Source organism: Sus scrofa, chromosome 2 (genome assembly GCF_054392235.1).
Source record: "Sus scrofa isolate SSC_HxYL_T2T_F1_AM1 chromosome 2, Sscrofa_HxYL_maternal_Yorkshire_Landrace_v2.0, whole genome shotgun sequence".
NCBI lineage: Eukaryota > Metazoa > Chordata > Mammalia > Artiodactyla > Suidae > Sus > Sus scrofa.
Window position 1 is genome coordinate 13,110,747 of NC_139384.1, and position 18,229 is coordinate 13,128,975.

Consider the following 18,229-nt stretch of genomic DNA (forward strand, 5'->3'; position numbering starts at 1 on the left):
GAAATAATAAAAATAATATAAAGAAGGGAGAATAACAAAAAATATGAAGAAAATAATATGAAATAATAGGATAAACCAAAAATGAAGGTTTACCAGGAACTGGGAATATGATTAATTTTGAACCCAGGGTTCCATAATATTATGTGTAAGTAACCATAACTCACTGAAAATAATGCCTGCACATTGTTGTATACTCAGTAATTATCAGTAATTAGTAGCTAAAGAGCATACATGCCACATAGTAAGATGTTAGGAAAATTCTTTCGAGAGCCTCATTTAGCCCGTATACCTTGACAGACAAATCATAGATTGTGAGAACAGAAGAATTGTAATGATTGTATAATCTACCACCACCATTTTTCAGAATGAAAAGCAAAGCCCAAGAAGGGCAAGTGAATTTTGAAGGCTGTTCTGATGGCTAGTGTCTGTCCGAAAGATGGCAGCCATGCATCTTGACCTCACCAAGTGGGCATTGCAAAGAACATAACTCATCCACAGACCAGGCTACTGGAGTGGGGTGGAGGGACCAGCTCAAGGATGCTATGTTTTTTATGATATGTCATTGTCTCCCTCCCACTAGTGACCCCTTATTATATAGTTAGAGGAGACCCTCAACCCAAGATAAAAATGGAATAAAGTGACAACAACAACAAAAAGACAAAAAAAAATGGAATAAAGTGGAGAAGAAAACTTTCAGTTATCCTTTTTATTATTATTGAGATATGCTTGACATATAACAGTGGGTGAGTTTAAGTGGCACAAGGTGTTGGTTTGAGTCTCTGGACAGTTTTCTTTTTCTTTTCCTTTTTCTTTCCCTTTTCTTTTCTTTTCTTTTTATGACGCCTGCAACTTGTGAAAGTTCCCTGGCCAGGGATCAAAACTGAGCCAGCAGTAGCAAATCTGGATCCTTAACCCACTGAGCCACCAAGGAAATCCTTGATACACATTTATTGCACTGTGATTGCCACCGTAGCATAAGCCAACACCTCTGTCCATTCACATAACTCTCATGTCTTCTTTGTGGGGAGAACAATCAGGAACTAGTCTCAGAGCAATTTTGAACTTTATATCACTGTATTCCAACTATAATCACTATGCTATGCCCTAGCTTTCCAGAACTTATTTACCTACTAGCATGTTGTATCCTTAAACAAGATCTTTTAATATCATCTAAATGATTTTGACCACACTCTGAATTATGTAATAAGAAAACGGTATGTCAATGGGTAATATCAGGGAATAGTCCACATAAAGAGCTGATACGTCATCTACCCATTCCGAAATGCTTTCATGAGAAGAAGGGATTAGAACTTTTGTGTCAAGAAAGTGTAAAACCAAAGTCAGTATGTAGAAGATAAAGAGAGAGAATCCAGATCCAAAGGAAGAATTAGCCAGTAGAACTCACCGCAGATGGAAGCTCACAAGGCAGCCAGATGACCACACGAAAGATGTGCACTAGAGGAGAGTCCAGGATCCTATGGGGATCAGAGCAGATGCTACCTAGATTATTTCCAAATCTCAGAGTCCATATGTCTCTTATCTTTACAGAAATTTCCAAATGTAAACCAGAGTTAATTTGAATTAGAAATACCAGCTCATATCCAGCTTCCCGAAATGCAGGGAAAGAACATGGATGCCCAAGGAGAATCAACCAGATATAGGATTTCTCAAAAACAAGCTCTGCACACTACCCCAGAAATAGAAACCTAACTTCTCACAGAGACAAAACATCTGTTCTTCAATTCAACCTCAGATCTACACTCTTTGTTGAATCCATGGCCAAGAACAATCTGACCATGGTAACTGAGTTCGTCCTCATGGGCTTTACTGATGATCCTACGTTGGAGATTCCTCTCTTCCTGGTGTTCCTGAGTTTCTATCTAGTCACCCTTCTGGGGAATGTGGGGATGATCATTCTGATCCAAATGGATGTCCAACTCCACACCCCAATGTACTTCTTCTTGAGCCACCTCTCCCTGTTGGACACCTGCTATGCTTCAGTCATCACCCCTCAGATCCTGGCCACACTGACCTCAGACAAGACAGTCATCTCCTATGGCCAATGTGCTGCCCAGTTCTTTTTCTTCACCATTAGTGCAGGTACAGAGTGTTTCTTGCTGGCAGTGATGGCCTATGATCGCTATGTTGCCATTAGCAACCCACTGCTCTACACTGCGACCATGAACCCCAGCATCAGCTGGAGTCTAGCGGTGGGAGCCTATGTCTGTGGCATATCGGGGGCCATCCTGCGTACCACCTGCACCTTTACCCTCTCCTTCTGTGATGACAATCAGATCAACTTCTTCTTCTGTGACCTCCCGCCCCTGCTGAAGCTGGCCTGCAGTGACACAACAAATGCAGAGATTGTCATTGTCTTCTTTGGCAACTTTGTGATTTTGACCAATGTTTTGGTCATCCTGATCTCCTACCTGCTGATCATCAAGCCCATTTTGAGGATGAACTCTTCAGGTGGCAGGGTGAAGGCTTTTTCCACGTGTGCTGCCCACCTCACTGCTGTGGCCCTTTTCTTCGGGACCCTCATCTTCATGTATCTGCGGAGCAGTTCGGACACATCCTTGGAGGAAGACAAGGTGGTATCTGTCTTCTACACTGTCGTCATCCCCATGCTGAACCGTCTGATCTACAGTCTGAGAAACAAGGATGTGAAAGCGGCCTTCAAGAAGGTCACTGGTAGACTCCAGGTGTCCCAGAGCAGGTAAATCCAGGTGAAAGGATCTCTCCTCTTGATGCATGTTTTCCCATATCAATCTATCCTGATAGATGCCAGGACTATATGCAACCTATACTCCCAAAAGAGAGAAGGTAGACAGGTACTACAGGCATACAAGGAAAATGGCAAATCTGCAGCAACATTGGACCTAGAGATTATCATACTAAGTGAAGTGAAAGACAAATACCATATGATACCACTGATAAGTGAACTAAAATACGACAAAAATGAACTTATTTATGAAATAGAAAAAGACTTACATAGAGAACAGACTTGTGGTTGCCAAAGGGACTGGAAGGAAGGGAGGGATGGATTGGGAGTTTGGGGATTAGCTATGCAAACTATTATATATGGAATGGATAAACAACAAGGTCCTGCTGTAGAACACATGGAACAATATTCAATAACCTGTGATAAACCATAATGGAAAGAATATTTTTTAAAATGTTTATAGATGTATAACCGAATCACTTTGCTATACAGCAGATATTAACAGCAGGACAGAAACAGAATCTCAGACTTTGAAATCAAACTTATGGTTACCAAATGGGACAGGTGGGGGGGAGTGATGGACTGGGGGTGCTGGGGTTGGCAAGTGCACACTGTGGTCTATGGAATGACTGGCCAAAGGGGACCTGCTATAGACCACAAGGAACTCTACCTAATATTCCGTGATAATCTATATGGGAAAAGAATCAGAAAAAGAATGAATGCGTGTACATAATTGAATCCCTTCATTGTACAGCAGAAATTATCACAACATTGCAAATCAACTACACTTCAATAAGACTTTTAAAATTGAAATAAAATATAAAAAATTTTAAAACTGTAGATGTGATAACATTTATTTCCAGCAATTCCATTGTACTTTCTTCTCCTTTCCCACCTCCAGTCCATTCCCTAGAACCCAGAAGTCTCACACTGCTCTTTGACATGACAATTTACTGAACCTTGGAGGCCCAGGGGGTCTTCAGTTATCTCTCCCCATCCCAATACTCCTTGCTCCAGGCTTGGGTTTCTCATCCTTTCCCTCTCAATTTTGCTTCCATCAATACTGCCTTTTTCTCCATGACAAAGATTATGTCTTGCGATCCCAGTGAATAAAGCTAAATCATCTTTTTTTCTTTTAAGGCATGTGTGGCTGATCATCTCAGTAAGCGGGGAGTGTTGCATAAGACAAAACTGAGTCTTGGAGTTCCCGTCGTGGCGCAGTGGTTAACGAATCCGACTAGGAACCATGAGGTTGCGGGTTCGATCCCTGCGCTTGCTCAGTGGGTTAATGATCCGGCGTTGCCGTGAGCTGTGGTGTAGGTTGCAGACGCGGCTCGGATCCCACGTTGCTGTGGCTCCGGTGTAGGCTGGCAGCTACAGCTCCGATTGGACCCCTAGCCTGGGAACCTCCATATGCCGCAGGAGCGGCCCAAAGAAATATCAAAAAGACAAAAAAAAAAAAAAAAAAAAAAAAAAGACAAAACTGAGTCTCTTGACGGCCAAGGGAAGGGAGTATTTAAGAAGTGAGCCTTCCTCTTCACCATTCTACAAAATCAAATCATCAGCTTGGAGTGTCTTCCTTCTTTGCCCAAATCAGAACAATGGAATCTGCAAGGTCCAAATTTGCAAACTGCCTTCCCACATAATTACTCACTAGTTTTGTTGTTCCTGCTTTAATGTTACTCTGATGTCTTCGAAATGAACTAAGCCTCTGGGGACGTTTCCTCAAGGACCAACTCCTTAGTTTCTTAAGGATAATGGTGCATTTCTCCTCTTCGATCACATTGCCTGCCTCGTGAACAGTCTTCTCTACCAAGCATCCCACGTCCGGGAACAGCCAAGTCAGAGAGCAAAAGCAAATATAAGGAAAATGCTGAACCATATATTATCTTCTCTGGAAAAAGAAGATTTGATAATAGAGGAAAGTAACTGTAACTCCCACACAAGACTGCAAAACCCTTCAGAGCACAGTCTGTTTTCTTCATTGCCGAAATCATCCCTAAGTCCAGAGTTTGGACTAGATGAAATCTCAATAACTGCTTTTGAACACATTTTTATGGCGCATGCATGGTCTCCTTTGAGCCTCATGGAAGCTCTGAAAGGTAAACAGGGAAGACATGATTAAATGAAAGATCCTCACTTTGCACTTCGGAAAACACATCCTCATAGTCCCTCTGGACCTTTGCTCAGAGTCCCTTTGTTCAGAGTTTACAGCTATAGACAAGGCATGGCTCTTGGAGTCAGGCTTATATCTGAATCTCAATGTTACCACGGATTTTCAGTGAAACATAGGGTAAATTGTTTAAATGTCCTCAAGTCTAAAACAAATTGTAACACTCTTAATTCAACAACATCTTGTAAAAATTAAATAAGGTGATGAATAAGAAATCTAGCACCAATTAGTTGCATGATCAATATTGTTTGCTTCCCTTCCCTTTCCTTCATTTTCTGATATCAACACTGGGCCTTGCCACAATTCCATGTCCATTAACAGATATTAAACAGATCTTGAATAAGTGATAGCATGAAACAATGAACTCGGGGAGATGAATAACAATCCTTTTCATCCAAGAAATAAAATGAATGTAGGTGTACGAATTGAGGGGTGGAAGTGGATAGGGGACTTATTTGCATCTCAGGTAGTCAAGGATAACCAAAGGGTGTCTTTTTTATCGAATATATTAAATGCATATGAACCCCTCTAACCAATCTTGGATTTATGAGAAGTTAATCTTCCACACACCTCCCCTATGGGGACAAAAATTTTATTTAAGAAACCCTGCCGCCCTACCTGCAATTGATTTGTTCAGAAATGATCACCGGACCCATGTTAGCATCAATAAAAAAAATTTTCCCTAGCCATTGTGAAGATCCACTTGAGACTCAGAACAGGAGACCAGATTGGCCAAAACAGAGAAGTCAAGAAAGAGGCAAAGGTAGATATTCAAAGAGAATCTGCAACAAAAGACCAAGAAAGAGCCTTGACAGTTTCCCTATCCTACTTCCCATTGTACTAAGGAGCACCCACAATAATTTTCTTGCTCTCTGGGATCTTATGATAAATTCCTCTTTGGGGACTAGTTCAAGTTTGATCATCCTGGTCAAAGGATTCCATGTGTATAGAACTCTGGAGTTTTGTTGTGACTCAGTGGGTTTAAATGTCCAGCATTTCCACAGCTGCAGCATTGGTCACAGCTGTGCATCTGTGGCTCAGATTCAGTCTCTGGCCCGGGAACTTCCATGTGCCATGGGTGAAGCCATAAGGACATACAAAGAAAGTGAACTCTAATGGAAAGGAGTTCTTTATGTTACAGGAGATCTGCCTTCACTGACACTGATTACATATACACCCTTCGAATAAAGAAAGCACTGGATCTATGCTTATATCATACACCCATTACAGGAGACACTTTCCTGCTCATAGCCATTTCCTTAGGTAACAAATGATCTAGCACTTGACATTGACCTTCAGGTGATCAGAGTAGAATAAGCCTCTGACCCAGGTTTCATTGATGGATGAAGAGAGCAAAGAGCCCTGAGATGCTCTAAAGTTATACAGTGATTATTAATTCAGACCTATAAAGGTATCTCCCCCTTGAGGACTTACACTGAAAAATATGGGAAAAGACTTAAGATAACTGAGAAATGAGACTCACAAACGATGATAAAATATAGAGAGAATTGCTGAGTCCTGTTAATGAGCAGAGCAGAGAGGAAATGAACAAATGTCAGATACTAAGAAGGCAGTCATATAACCAAACCCTTAGTGCTGCATTAGACATTTCCAAGTCTTGACATGCACCCGCATGTTCATTGCAGCCCTATTCACAATAGCCAGGACATGGAAACAACCCAAATGCCCATCGATAGATGATTGGATTCGGAAGATGTGGTATATATACACAATGGAATACTACTCAGCCATAAAAAAGAATGACATAATGCCATTTGCAGCAACATGGATGGAACTAGAGAATCTCATGCTGAGTGAAATGAGCCAGAAAGACAAAGACAAATACCATATGATATCACTTATAACTGGAATCTAATATCCAGCACAAATAAACATCTCCTCAGAAAAGAAAATCATAAACTTGGAGAAAAGACTTGTGGCTGCCTGATGGGAGGGGGAGGGAGTGGGAGGGATCAGGAGCTTGGACTTATCAGACACAACTTAGAATAGATATACAAGGAGATCCTGCTGAATAGCATTGAGAACTTTGTCTAGATACTCATGTTGCAACAGAACAAAGGGTGGGGGGGAAAATGTAATTGCAATGTATACATGTAAGGATAACCTGACCCCCTTGCTGTACAGTGGGAAAATAAAAAAATTTTTAAAAAAAGACATTTCCAAGTCTTGAATTATGTTCCAAGCTGAGTTCTCATGCTCCTAATAGGTTCCCCAAGAAATCCTTGTCTCCCTGTTGGAGCCTAAGAGTCTTAACTATAAATCCATATTCTACTAGATAATCTGAGTGGCTCTATTACTATCTAAAGGACCTCATAATTCATTGTCCTAGCTCCTAATAACATCATCATCATCGCAATATCAGCTAAGACTTACAGGGCACCTATTATATGCCAGACTATTCTAAAAACTTTCAGGTGTATTTAACAACCCTATCATGCCTTAGCAACCCCGTGACATAGATGCAATTATTATTCCCATGTAGAGATAAGGAAACTAAGACATAAAGAATTTAAAATAAGTTATCCAAGGTCACAGAAGCAAGGAGTCTGGCTCCAGAAACTCTGCTCTTATATACTATTTTATACCACCTTGAAAACCACTTTATAAACAATTTTCCCTTCTCCAGTACAGAATCACTTAAGGGAAAATAGCTTTCCTTATTATGCTCTTTCTCCAGGAACCAGAAAAGATGGTTTTCCTGCTTAGGAATTTAGGACTCATATGAAGAGACATTCAAAGGTCAGTCAAGGACAGATCAAAGGTCATAGGAAGGAGAAGACAAGACCTATTTAGCAAAGAGAGTAACTTACTTATGCTAAATGCCTATGCACCTGCAAGTTGGATAGAAGTTGGCTAAGCAGTCGGATAGAAGCTGGAAGAGATGACATGTAATTGTCTCTCAATAAAAATTTATTCAGAACTTCACTGAGCTGAGATAAAGAGACCCTACTGTCTGTGACTGCTAAGATAGGACCAGATCATTTAAGTCACCATAAGCCATAGGCTTATCCCAGACAAAACAACTCAATTGATGTTTGAAAGAGTGAGAGCACCCGTGATTCTCAGATCCACCAATCCAAATTCCCTACATTCAAACCCTCCAAATAAAAGGAATGACGCCAACAGAGACCCATGCCTGCTTCCCAGCATCTTCTGCAGACCTACAAATGAGAAACTGCACATGCATTTTCCCTTCATTATCAATATGCAAAATATTTATTTACTTTATTCAAGTCCCTGCTGAAATGTCACCTCAACCTTTAATTTTTTCTGCTTGATTTTTTTATTGAAGTATAGTTGATTATCAATGTTGTGTTAATTTCTAACATACAGCAAAGTGATTCAATTATACATCCATATACTTTCTTTTTTATATTCTTGTCCATTATGGTTTATTATAGGACATTGAATATGGTTCTCTGTGCTATACAGCAGGACCTTGTTGTTTGTCCCCTCAGTGTAAAATAGCTTATATATGCTAACCCCAACCTCCCACTCCATCTCTCTTCTAACAGCCTCCCCCTTGGCAAACACAAGTCTGTTCTCAATGTCTGTGGATCTGTTTCTGTTCTGCAGATAGGTTCATTTGTGCTATATTTGAGATTCCACGTATAATGATATCATATGGTATTTGCCTTTTTCTGACTTATTTCACTTAGAATGATAATCTCTAGTTGCATCCATGTTACTGCAAACAGCATTCTTTCACTCATTTTTATGGCTGAGTAGTATTCCACTGTATATTTGTACCACATCTACTGTATCTATTTATCTGTCAATGGACATTTAGATTGTTTCCATATCTTGGCTATTGTGAATAGAGCTGTTATGAACATAGGGGCACATGTGCATTTGTGAATTACAGCTTTGCCTGGATATATGCCTAGGAGTGAGCTCTCTGGATAATATGGTAGTTCTATATTTAATTTTCTGAGGAACTTCCATACTGTTTTCCATAGTAGCTACAGTGACTCGCATTCCCACCAATAGTATAGGCGGGTTCCCTTTTATTCTGCTGTTTTACTCTTTAGGACGAAACAATGCCTGACACCTATTTGCTTGTTTGTTTTTTATCCCCATCCCCAGAAGAATATAAGTTCCATGGAAGCAAAGACGATTGTTATTTTAGTGCATCTCCTGAGTCACAGTCGATGCCCAGTAAAGATCTATGGAAAAGCAGAAAGAAGACTTAAATGAATAGGACTTCCATTGCTGACAATACGGTGGGCTGGGATTTTCTGATCAACCTCGCCCCTGGAAAAACATGTAAAAAAAAATTTTTTTAAGGTAAAAAGATATTAAAAAATCAAATGCTTAAAAATCCGGGGCAGGGGAAAGACCCCCAAGAAGTCAGCAGAGTCTTGAAGCTCTGTTTGCCATCGAGAGCATGTCCTTTTGAGGATATTAATTGTCTATCGCTGTTGACTCAGCAGCTTAAGGCGGCAACTATTTCCTATCAGAGTTTCTGTACAGTCAGGAATCCAGGCACAGATGAGCTGGACGTTTCTGGTTCAGGGTCTCTCACAAAGCCGTAATTATGATGATGGCCTGTGCTGCAAGTGGAAGCTTGGCTGTTGGCAAGAGTTAGATCCTTCCCCATGGTTAACCAAATATGTCAGTTCCTTGCTACATGGACTTTCCCACCAGGCAACTCACCACGTGACAGCTGACTTTCCTCATTGTAAATGCCCACACCACACTCTTTTTGAAACTTAATCTCAAAAGTAACATGCCATCACATTTATTTCATTTATTTACTAAAGATGAGTCACTAAATCCAGCCATTCTCTAGAGAGAGGAATCACTCAGAGATGAGAATACCAGAAGGCAGGTGTCATGGGTGCCATCATCTTAGGCGCTGCCTACCACAGCTTGCCCTCTGACCCCAAAGATCCACCTTATTCTGCTAGAACTGGTTAAACAACTAGACTTTTAACCAGCCTCCTCTACAGCTAAGTACAGACATGTAGATGATATTTTTGGCCAATAGAATGTCTGAATAAATGATGTAGACCTTTCCCAACAAGCCATGTGCTTTCCTATTCTGCTAGCTTGAGGCAACTGAACATAGTGACCTTGGAAGCCACAGGTTGAAGGTCAAAGGGCCACAGTATGAATCATTACTCTACCCAATATTCTTAATAACCTACATGGGAAAAGAATCTGAGAAAAATACACATATAAGTATAACTGAATCACTTTGTTGTGTTGCAGAAATTACCACAACATTGTAAATGAACTATACTTTGATAATTTTTTAAATGAAAAAATTAATTAATTAAAAGTAGACTAAAGAACTAAATATGAATGGGAACTTAAAGTTTCATAAAATAATAGAGGAGAATCTTCTCATAACCTCATTATGTGGAAGAATTTCATATATATCTAAAAGCATTAATCATAAATTTATTCCTAAATGTGTCAGTATTCATTAAAGCAGTTTTATTCATTAAAACACGTGATTAAGGCATTCCCGTCATGGCACAGTGGTTAACGAATCCAACCAGGAACCATGAGGTTGCGGGTTCGGTCCCTGCCCTTGCTCAGTGGGTTAACAATCCGGCGTTGCCGTGAGCTGTGGTGCAGGTTGCAGACGTGGCTCGGATCCCTCGTTGCTGTGGCTCTGGCGTAGGCTGGCAGCTACAGCTCCGATTCAACCCCTAGCTTGGGAACCTCCATATGCCATGGGAGCAGCCCAAGAAATGGCAAAAAGACAAAAAAAAAATGTGATTAAGATGGAAAGTTGCACTATTTGCCATAGCCAAATCATGGAAGCAACCTAAATGTCCATCGGCAGAGGAATGGATAAAGGAGATGTGGTGCATATACACAATGGAATACTACTCAGTCATAAAAAGCAGTGAAATAATGCCATTTGCAGCAACATGGATGGAGCTAGAGAGTGAAATAAGTTAGAGAAAGATAAACATCATATGAAATCACCTATATGTGATATATAAAAATTATGCAAATGAACTTATTTACAAACAGAAACAAACCCATGGACTTCAAAAACAAACTTATGGTTACCAAAAGGGACAGGTGGAGGGGAAAGGTAGACTGGGGGTTTAGGACTGGTATGTGTACACTATTGTATATGGTTAACAGGGACCTGCTGTAGAGCACAGGGAAATGTACCCAATATTCTGTGATAATTTATACGGGGGAAAAAATCCTTAAAAAATGGATCCAGTTATATTCATAAGTGAATCACCTTGTTGTACAGTGGGAATTATCACAACATTGTAAATAAACTATAATTCAATAAAACTAAAAACAATGAAATAATGCCACTTGCAGCAACATGGATGGACCTAGAGATTATCATACTAAGCGAAGCAAGCAGACAAAAGACAAGTATCACTTATATGCGGAATCTAATTTTAAAATGATACAAATGAACTTATTTACAAAACAGAAACAGACTCACCGATCTTGAAATCAAGCTTATGATTACCCGGAAAAACATTGGGGGAAGGGATAAATTAGGAGTTTGGGATTAACATACACACTACTTATAAAATAGATAACTAACAAGGGCCTACTGTATAGGACAGGGAACTCTACTCAATATTCCATAATAACCTATATGGAAAAGAATCTGAAAAAGAATATCTGTGTGTGTGTGCATGTGTGTGTGTGTGTATAACTGATTTATTTTGCTGTACACCTGAAACTAACATAACATTGTAAATCAACCATACCCTAATAAAATTTAATTTAAAAAAAGATGAAAAGTCAAAACACAGAATGTGAGGAAATGTTTTTAAGATACGCAATCAACAAGGACTATCACCCTGTATGTGTCTTTGTGAGTATGTTTGCACATGCGTGTATTCTGTAACATCTTTAAGAAAAGACGGCGCAAAGACTCAAGCAGGTAATTCACAAAAAGAGACTACCCAAATAACCAATAAACCTATGAAGAGATGCTTATTCTCCTTAGTGATCAGGAAAATGCAAATTTAAACCACATGTTCACTAGATTAGCACAAATTTTAAAGTATGGCCCCATACTGACAAGGATGAGGAAAATTGGTAATATAAATTAGTTTTAACAAATTTTTTTGGCCATGCCCATGGCACATGAAACTTCCCAAGCTTGGAATCAAACCCATGCCACAGTAACAATACAAGATACTGCAGTGGCAATGCTGGATTCTTAATCCACTGTGCCACAGGAGAACTCCAGTTTTAACAATTTTTTAAACAGTTTGACATTATTCTTTAAAAATCAAAGATATACGTAACCATTGACTCAGTTATTCCAGCGACCTAGGTATACACAATGGAGAAACTCTTACCCAGGCCTACCAGAGTACAGGTGCAAGAATATTCATAAAGCATTGTTGTGATAGCATAAAACTCAAATTGTTGGAGTTCCCGTCATGGCTCAGTGGTTAACGAATCTGACTAGGAACCATGAGGTTTCGGGCTCGATCCCTGGCCTTGCTCAGTGGGTTAAGGATCTGGCATTGACATGAGCTGTGGTGTAGGTCGCAGACGCAGCTCAGATCCCACGTTGCTGTGGTTGTGGTGTAGGCCGGTGACTACAGCTCTGATTCAACCCCAAGCCTGGGAGCCTCCATATGCCTTGGGAGCAGCCCAAGAAAATAGCAAAAATACAAAAACAAAAAAAAAAACTCAAATTGTTTGCCTTTAGGTTTTTATTTTTCTGACCTGGAGTGTGGATGTGATGGCTGGAGCCCTGGCTGCCATTCAGCTACCAAGATGACCCCAAAAGCAGAAGAGCAGAAAGAGACACCAAAGCCCCTGATGATCATTTTTAATCCACCATACAAGTTATGAGATGCCTATCTCCAGCTTCTTTTATGTGGAAAAGAAATAAATACTTATCTTATTAAAGAAAACAACCAACTAGATACATATATAAAGAGAGAGATCAAAAATAAACTAAACTAAGCCATACGATTTAATGATACTTAGACAGATGACAAGCCTCCCCTGTTTCCTTGGCAACAACAAAATGAGAATCAAGGGGCCCTAAAAGACCACTCCTCAGTGATAGCTTTTCCCTGCTTTGTTGTTACTGATTTAACATCATTAAGATGGTCTTCCTTTATTTCAAAATCAAATAGCCCAAAGGACTAATCACCTCTTTCATTGAATATTTTGGGAAGTAGATGTTAAACTAAAAATGGTTTGATGCTCAAGACTCTGCCTCAAGATAGACTAGAAAGCTCAGTCAGTGCAGAAGTCACACAATATAAAATAGAAAGCTAAGCCACACATGGCTCAGAGAGGGCTACAGAACTTTTTTTTTGTTTTTTGGGGGTTTTTTTTTTGTTTTTTTTTTGCTTTTTAGGGCCACATCCATGGCATATGGAGGTTCCCAGGCTAGAGGCTGAATCAGAGCTACAGCTGCCAGCCTCTGTCACAGCCACAGCAATATCAGATCAAGCCGCGTCTGCAACCTACACCACTACTCATGGCAATGCCCGATCATTTACCCACTGGGCGAGGCCAGGAATCGAACCCACAATGTTATGGTTCCTAGTCAGATTCATTTCTGCTGCACCACACCAGGAACTCCCATGGAACTTCTACATGGAGTTTAGTCAGCTTTCCCAAAAGTGGTAAGACTTGAACGAGGTCCAGAAGGAAGCAGAATCCTTGAGCAAAGCAGACTAGGGGGTGAAACCAATCTGATCAAACACAGCCTGGTTGCATCATCCTCATCTCCTCCTCCTGACCATAGTCACCTCCCAGCACCTTGGGTGATCAGCCCACAGCATCTCCCGCTGGCAGCTGAGAAACCATGTGACCTCAGGTGAGACACGTAACCCCTCCGGGTGTGTTTCTTCATCTGCGATGTGTCAAAATAGGTCTGGATTCTCTCTCAGCTTCTTTCCAGCCCTGGAGGAAATGACAGGGAGGTGACAATGCTCATTCCCTAAAGAGCTCAGAGAGAAGCATGAGAAATGACATCACTCAGGGCCCGCCACTTACCCTCCTGAGATTTTTAACCCCCAGATCCACTGTTTTCTTACCTACTTGGAGACAGAGGAGGATACAATACCTCTGAGTCAGCTCTGACTCATATTTTCTCCCAGAAATATGCAGCCCCACCCCACTCATTGTGTGATTTGCAGGCAAGTCTGGGCTCCTGCAACCCCTACTGAAGGCAGGTCAATTATCACAGTGAATCATATAGAAAAAGAGTCTTTCTTTTATCATCCTCACCTTTGTACACAAGCATCACCTTGGGTGATACCTACAAGATATATTAAAACGAACAAAGGATCAGAAAACTCAGTGATTCAGAAACAAGGTGATCTTAATTGGGTTGTTTGAGCAAGAAGCCAAAAACGTTAACCACCGGAGGACCTGGGGGTGGCAAGCTTTGAATTTCACCCAGGAACTCTGGATAAAACTGGGCACACGGCCTGGCTTTGCTACCTGCTGGGTATGTATCCAAAAGTGGATTTCAGCATATACCTAAAATCAGCCCGAGGAAGGTTAGGTAACCGCGTTTTCTGTGGCTTTCAGGTCACTACAGCAGCCATCTCCTCGCACCTGCTCAGAAAACAGAAAATAGCAGCCGTGCCTCACAGAAGTCCCTGGCAGGAGCAAAAGAACCAGGACTTTTCCTCAGAGGGAGTATAAACCCTATCACTATGCTGGGAGATCACATGTATTCCCAGGACGATTGAGTGTGCTTTCCACATTTTCGAAAATAATTTAATTGTGCCTGTGTGACCTTTGGGACAGGTCATGGTCCCCCACTCTATCGTCTGTGAAAGAGGCGTAAGAACACGTACCTTACTGAGGGCTGCAGTCATCAGTAACAAGCTCCTCCAGTGCAGGGAACAATAACTGGCATTGTGATAGCAATGCCCTGACACCCAAGGCTTGAGTAACCAAGTGCCCAGAGCACATACCAAAGGTGGTCCCATCCTTCTGAGACTGTCTCAGCTGAGGAGGTCAGAGAGAAAGACCCTCATAAGAAGCTTTGGAAAAGGTAACATGGAAATGGAAGATACAGGAGGCGATGTGCGGTGAGGGAGGTGACAAGTGGGGAACCTTGGTGACCTGGCCTCTGAGTGTCCCAGCTACGTGGTACCAATCCTCCCATCTCTGGGCTTCCATCCTGACCTGGCAGTTCTGGCTTGTTCTTTCGTGACTCGGTGGCCTCTCCTGGGGCATCAACTAAGACGCTGGTGTTGAGGCCCCACCAAGATAAATTTGGAAGGGAGCATTTTCTGACACATCTGGTAAAAGTTACTTCCTCTCTGAGGTTTGATGTTCTCTTCTGCTGAATGAAAAGATCGTAGTAGACCATACGGGTTCGAACCTTTTTTTAACACGAGGACCCCCTTTCCCAACAAAAGAAATGAAGCACCTGGTTGTTTACAGGTGTTACAAGAAATACGGTTTTGAACAGGCAAATCCATAGAGACAAAAAATAGAGGAGTTCCCCTCGTGACTCAGCGGGTAAAGAATTCAATGTAGTCTCCATGAGGATACAGTTCAATCCCTGGCCTTGCTCAGTGGGTTAAGGATCCAGCATTGCCGTGAGCAATGGTGAAGGTCACAGACGTGGCTTGGATCCTGCGTTGCTGTGGCTGTGGCATTGGCCGGCAGCTGCAGCTCTGATTCAACCCCTGGCCAGGGAACTATGCTTGCAGTACAACCCTAAAAAGAAGAAGAAGAAAAAAAAAATAGGTTAGAGTTTGTCAGGTTTTGGAGAGAGAGAGGGTTAGGAAGCTACAGCTCATGAATTCATTTTGTAGTGGTGAAAATGTCCTGAAATTTGATAGTCATGACAGTCGCCTAACTGGGAATAGAGGCAAAACCACCGAGTTGTGTACTTTAAGAGTATATATCCATAAAGCTATTGTTAAAATTTAAAAAAAGAAAAAGAAACACTGCTCTATTTGAAGCTGGGGCTGAGTTGGCAGCTCCCCACCTGTTCAGCCTCCCATCTACTTCCCGCTGCTGTGTCCCTTGAGGCGTTTGAGAAGCAGAGCTGGAAAAAATCGCAGGACCACATCACAAGGGCCTTTCGACTCCAGGGTTCTGTCTGAGGGTTATGGGGGCTCTCCGCACATGTACAGAGGAGCATGTGAGCCCATCCTGATGGCCAAGTGCACAGTGACCCCCAAACACCAGAGAGGAAGAGAAACCAACCACCCGGATGCTCTCTGCGCATAACGCCACATTCCAATGTCAAATACCGGACAGACGTAGACACAGAAATAATCAGACAACTGCTCCTCACTCAGAGTTTCAAGGAACATTCTCATTCTGAGGTTTTCCCACTGAGACAATGTCTTGAACAGAGGCAAGCTGTAGCTACCACCATCCACAGAGACATGTCAGGTAAATACTTCCTTTTAGGTGAAAAATCTTTTAGGGTGTGGTGGTGTCTGTTCTCAGGCTGTGTAAACTAAGGCAAATGTGAGACATGTCCCAGGGTTAGCCTGAAAGGTTATCACCATTCTGGGAAAAGGGTGGTATGATTGGCCAATTACAATCTTGCTAGGCAGTGGGATATTGCTCTATGCTCATAAAGTGTCTGAATTTTTCTGGCCATTTAGTTCAAAAATGAAATGTTCAAAGTAATCTTGTAAACGCTTCCAAGAAACATATGTTTATAATCTTATGATTCAGAGATAAGCATAACAAAAAGAGACACTGCAGGACATTTCATTAAGCGTGTCCTGAAGCATAGGCTCCACATCTCTAAATTTCCATCTCTGTGGAAAGAAGGAAAAAAAAGACTCTGTAGCTAAATAAGGATAAAGAATGCTGCTTTTGGAGTTCCTGTTGTGGCTCCACAGAAACGAACCCACCTAGTATCCATGAGGATGCAGGTTCGATCCCTGGCCTCAGTGGGTTAAGGATCTGGCATTGCTGTGAGCTGTGGGGTAGGTTGCAGATGTAGCTCAGATCCCACATTGCTGTGGCTGTGGTGAAGGGTGGCAGCTGCAGCTTCAATTCAACCCCTAATCTGAACCTCCTAGTCTTCCATATGCTGCAGGTGTCCCTTAAAAAAAAAAAAAAAAAAAAAAAGAATTCTGCTTTGAAAGGATTTATTGAGACATGGAACAGGATAACAGGATAATAGATGAGAGTGCCAATTCAGGACATCTATACTAGTAAGTTCCAAACTGAGTCTCAAAAAGATGCCATAAGGCTGGTGCCATCCCCAACCCAGCCAAAGGTGTGAAGCCACATTTTGTATCACATAACTGACCCTTTGACCACAGCAGATAGTTCATATGTAGGCTGGCTGCATCATTTCATCTTTTTAACTTTTGGTCGGGCTCCCAAAAAGGCAGCTGGATAAATCAAATTCTCTTTTTAAAGTATTTGAACTGGAGTTCCCATCGTGGCTCAGTGATTAACGAATCCGACTAGGAACCATGAGGTTGTGGGTTCGATCCCTGGCCTTGCTCAGTGGGTTAAGGATCCAGCATTGCCGTGAGATGTGGTGTAGGTTGCAGACACGGCTCAGATCCTGCGTTGCTGCGGCTGTGGCGTAGGCCGGTGGCTACAGCTCCAATTCGACCCCTAGCCTGGGAACCTCCATATGCCGCAAGTGTGGCCCCAGAAAAGACAAAAAAAATAAATTAATAAAAATAAATAAAGTATTTGAACTAAAAAACCTGGAAAAGATTTTTTTTTTCCAGTTTTTCAACAGAGCTGAAGATGGTGGACCGCCACAGGGTGAAGAGCCACAACTCTGAATAAGTCAAAGTTATGAGGAAGCAGAGAAGATAAAAATGATGGGAAACATTTAACAGAGGGACATAAAGAAGCAGATGGTTGGAGCACCAAAAAGAAAAAAACGCGCAGTAATAGCAGTGTTCTGGAAGAAAGATGTTTAAACTCCTGTTCTGAAGGTCTGGAGAATCCCCTTCAGTTCAGGAGTCTCAGACTTCCTCCCTTCTTCAGTGTCCATTCAACCCAGGCCAGTGAGAGCAGAGCCAAGAAGATGCGAGCAATCATATATAAACAGGGTGGTCTGTACTCAAGCTACTGCTAATAAACAGCCATTAAAAAGTAAAATGACCTTGAAAAGGTCACTTTCCTACCCTGAGCCTGGGATCCCCCTTCTGCAAAACGGGGGGAAGCAAGTATTGGACTAGACCAGCGGTTCCATAACGCTGGTCCACAAACTGGTGCTGATCTGTAATGATGTTTTTTCTTGTTTGCAGCAAAATGACCAAGAAACGACATGGTGTACATAAGTCTCCGTGTGACGCGGCCAACCCTTCCTAAATAGTGGTTTTCTTTTTCCTTTTTTATTTTTTCGATGGTTGTATGGAGACGCAACCAACTTATGT

General features: G+C 41.6%; 1 protein-coding gene across 1 annotated transcript; it reads left to right on the forward strand.

Moving 5' to 3' along the window:
* The first annotated feature begins 1,775 nt into the window (after positions 1-1,775).
* On the forward strand, positions 1,776-16,091 carry LOC110259547 (olfactory receptor 9I1-like). Its single transcript, XM_085011625.1, has 2 exons — positions 1,776-2,716; positions 15,890-16,091. Exons 1-2 carry the CDS (start codon positions 1,776-1,778, stop codon positions 16,089-16,091), a joined length of 1,143 nt encoding a protein of 380 aa, XP_084867751.1.
* The last annotated feature ends 2,138 nt before the right edge of the window (positions 16,092-18,229 follow it).

Coding starts and splice junctions, on each gene's coding strand:
- LOC110259547 (XM_085011625.1), top strand. CDS start 1,776: ATGGCCAAGAACAATCTGACCATGGTAACTGAGTTCGTCCTCATGGGC. Junction 2,717..15,889: donor CTCCAGGTGTCCCAGAGCAG/GTAAATCCAGGT, acceptor GTGTCCCTTGAG/GCGTTTGAGAAGCAGAGCTG.